Here is a 2874-nt window from a genome sequence, read left to right on the forward strand (position 1 = left end):
AATGACACTGGAGAGTACAGTGTTAACATTATACCAGCAGGAGGTATGGTGCAAGTTGGGACCTCTACACTGAACGTTCACGGTAATTATAAATGTTGCATTTGTGACCAGATGAGGCATTATTAATAATTCCACCTGTCTATGATGACAGGAAAAATAGAAAAGACAAACATGGGTCTGTGGGACTGATATGACACATACACTGAGTAAATGTATGATTCATTCATTTATTTAAATATCTATATTTTTATTCTGACATGTGAAAATATGCTAACAGCCAAAGGCCATCACCCATGGTTCTCCAACACAAAGTTCACCAACATAAAATAGAGTGTGTCATTTGAACCAAAGTTCATATGTTCACAGCTGTGGCCGGTTTCATCAGTGACCAACAGCCCGTAGGCCGACACAACAATGAGAGCCACCCCCCGTCCCCTAGACAATCGAAAACTAAACTCACCCACGCTGTCTGCAACACCACAATTGACACTTTCCTACTGCACTTGATGCCTAGAGTAGCCTCTGTGAGGACCACGGTCTGGTGCTTTGACCTCATGTGAAACTGAGAAAAGCAATAAAATAATAATAATAATAATAATAATAATAATAATAATAATAATAATAATAATAATAATAATAATAAAAGAAATAATTTCCTGACAAATAACCAATGAAAATCAGACAGTGTTTTTGAACTGTTGTTCAACAGAATTATTTACAAAAAAAAAAACAAAAAAAAAACTAATGAAACTGGCGTGGACAAAATGAAGGTACCTCTAGAAAAGACTGTAAATAATTGGACAATAGAGACATGTTAAACTTCGGTGTGTCTCTAATCTACATCACAGGTGTCTTCAAACTTGTTCTCGGTCAGTCTGTCTGTTTAAAGGGCGACATGTGTCATTGTGCTGTTTGGAGACATGATGGACACAATACTGAACATGGACCAGAGAAAGAGAAGAAGAGAACTGTGTCAGGAGACTAGAAAGAAAATAATAGACAAGCAGGTTAAAGATAAAGTCAATAACATCATCTCCAAGCAGTTTGATGTTCCTGTGATTACAGTTACACACGTTCTTCACAAGTTTAAGGTCCACAGGACTGAAGCCAACCTCCCTGGACGTGGCCGCAAGAGGAAAATTGATGACAAATTGAAGAGATGGATCATACGAATGGAACCAAAGAGCCCAGAACAGCCTCCAAACAAATTAAATGTGAACTCGAAGGGCGAGGTACATCAGTGTCAGATCGCACCATCCACCACATATTGACATATTGACAAGCCACAAAGTTTCTGGAAGAATGTTTTTTTGCACAGATGAGACAAAAGTGAAGCTCAAAAATGAAGCAGACTAAGAAAAGAACACTGTCCCTACTGTGAAACACGGAGGAGGCTTGGTTTTGTTCTGGGGCTGTTTTGCTGCATCTGGCACAGGGTGTTTTGAATCTGTGCAAGGTACAATGAAATCTCTAAACTATCAAGGTATTCTGGAACAAAATGTGTTGCCTAGTGTCAGAAAGCTCAGTCTCAGTCGTAGGTCATGGGACTTCCAACAGGATAATGACCCCAAACACACAGCTAAAAACACACAAGAATGACTAAGAACAGAACACTGGACTGTTCTGGAGTGTTCTTCTGTGAGCCCAGATCTCCTGAACATCTGTGAAATGAGCTGAAACATGGTGTCTGGAGAAGGCATCTTTCAAACCTCAGGCAACTACAACAATTTGCTCACAAGAAATGGGTCAAAATACTAGTTGAACAGAGCAGAAGTCTCATCGACAGTTACAGAAATCATTTTGTTTTTTTTCTAAAAATTCTGTTGAATCACAGGTGAAAAGAAATGTTTGATTTTTTGTTGGATAATTTTCAGTAAATTTTATATTTATTATTGCTTTTTCTCAAGGTTTCAAGTTATTTCCGTGATTATTGCTGATTTTTCTTTCATTGTCAGAGGGGTACCAACAATTTTATCCACAACTGTAGGTGTGCCTGCGAGGAAAAGTGGCATATACCCCAACCTGCCACACATTATTATTCACTATTTATTTAATGAGCACATGAATTCAAAACTAATATTGGCAGAAGCTTGTTAGAATTTTTGAGTCTATTTTCCTTGAGGGACAAAGGCACCCTTTTGGCATTTCATCTGTTATCAGTTAAACAAAGTGTTTTTTACTGTTAGTGAACAATCTGTAACACCAGCCACGCTTTATTTTCATATGTAGACTAACATGTGCTGTCCCCCTCCCTCAGAGCCAGTGTCTAATGTGAGCATCACAGTGAGCAGCTCAGACTTAGTGGAGTTCAACAGTTCTGTGACTCTCTCCTGTTCTGCTGATGGGATCAACCTGACAACTTTCCTCTGGTTCAATGGCACTTCTGAAGTTACACTCAGTGACAGAGTGCACCTCACTGATGGAGGAGCAACTCTCACTATAGCCACTGTGTGGCGCTATGACCACGGACCATTCACATGTAAAGTGTCTGATCCTTTCAGTAGCAGCACCAGTGCCCCAGCAGAAGTCTCCATCAGCTGTGAGTAAAGCATGTCTACAGTTCAGACGCACAAACAATCCCATGTCCAACTCTAAACTGTGTATTTATATTTGATATTTTCAGATGGACCTGATGATGTCATTTTGAGGAGCTCTCCTTTACTTGATTATTATGAGGAAGGTTCAGACGTGTCTCTGTCCTGCTCAGCTGACTCCAGACCTGCAGCTCACTTTAAATGGCTTTTCAATGGAGAGTTGTTGTCTTTTACTGGAGCACAGATACAAGTGAAGAACATGCAGACGATTCATAGTGGAGACTACAGCTGTCAGGCTTTCAACAGCAAAACTCTCAAATATACAACGTCTCAGCCTGTG

The 2874-nt window shown here is 39.8% G+C and overlaps 1 protein-coding gene across 1 annotated transcript in view; it reads left to right on the forward strand.

The window, feature by feature from the left end:
* Positions 1–2874, forward strand: part of LOC129411739 (uncharacterized) — a 13942-nt gene that overhangs the window by 10281 nt on the left and 787 nt on the right. The window contains exons 9-10 of the mRNA XM_055163439.1: positions 2258–2539; positions 2624–2871. Of these exons, the coding sequence (XP_055019414.1) occupies positions 2258–2539; positions 2624–2871 (530 nt within the window). The remainder of the gene's footprint in view (positions 1–2257; positions 2540–2623; positions 2872–2874) is intronic.

The sequence above is a fragment of the Boleophthalmus pectinirostris genome, unplaced genomic scaffold, assembly GCF_026225935.1.
Source record: "Boleophthalmus pectinirostris isolate CB_2022bp ecotype Guang Dong unplaced genomic scaffold, ASM2622593v1 HiC_scaffold_6, whole genome shotgun sequence".
In the NCBI taxonomy this organism is placed as follows: domain Eukaryota; kingdom Metazoa; phylum Chordata; class Actinopteri; order Gobiiformes; family Gobiidae; genus Boleophthalmus; species Boleophthalmus pectinirostris.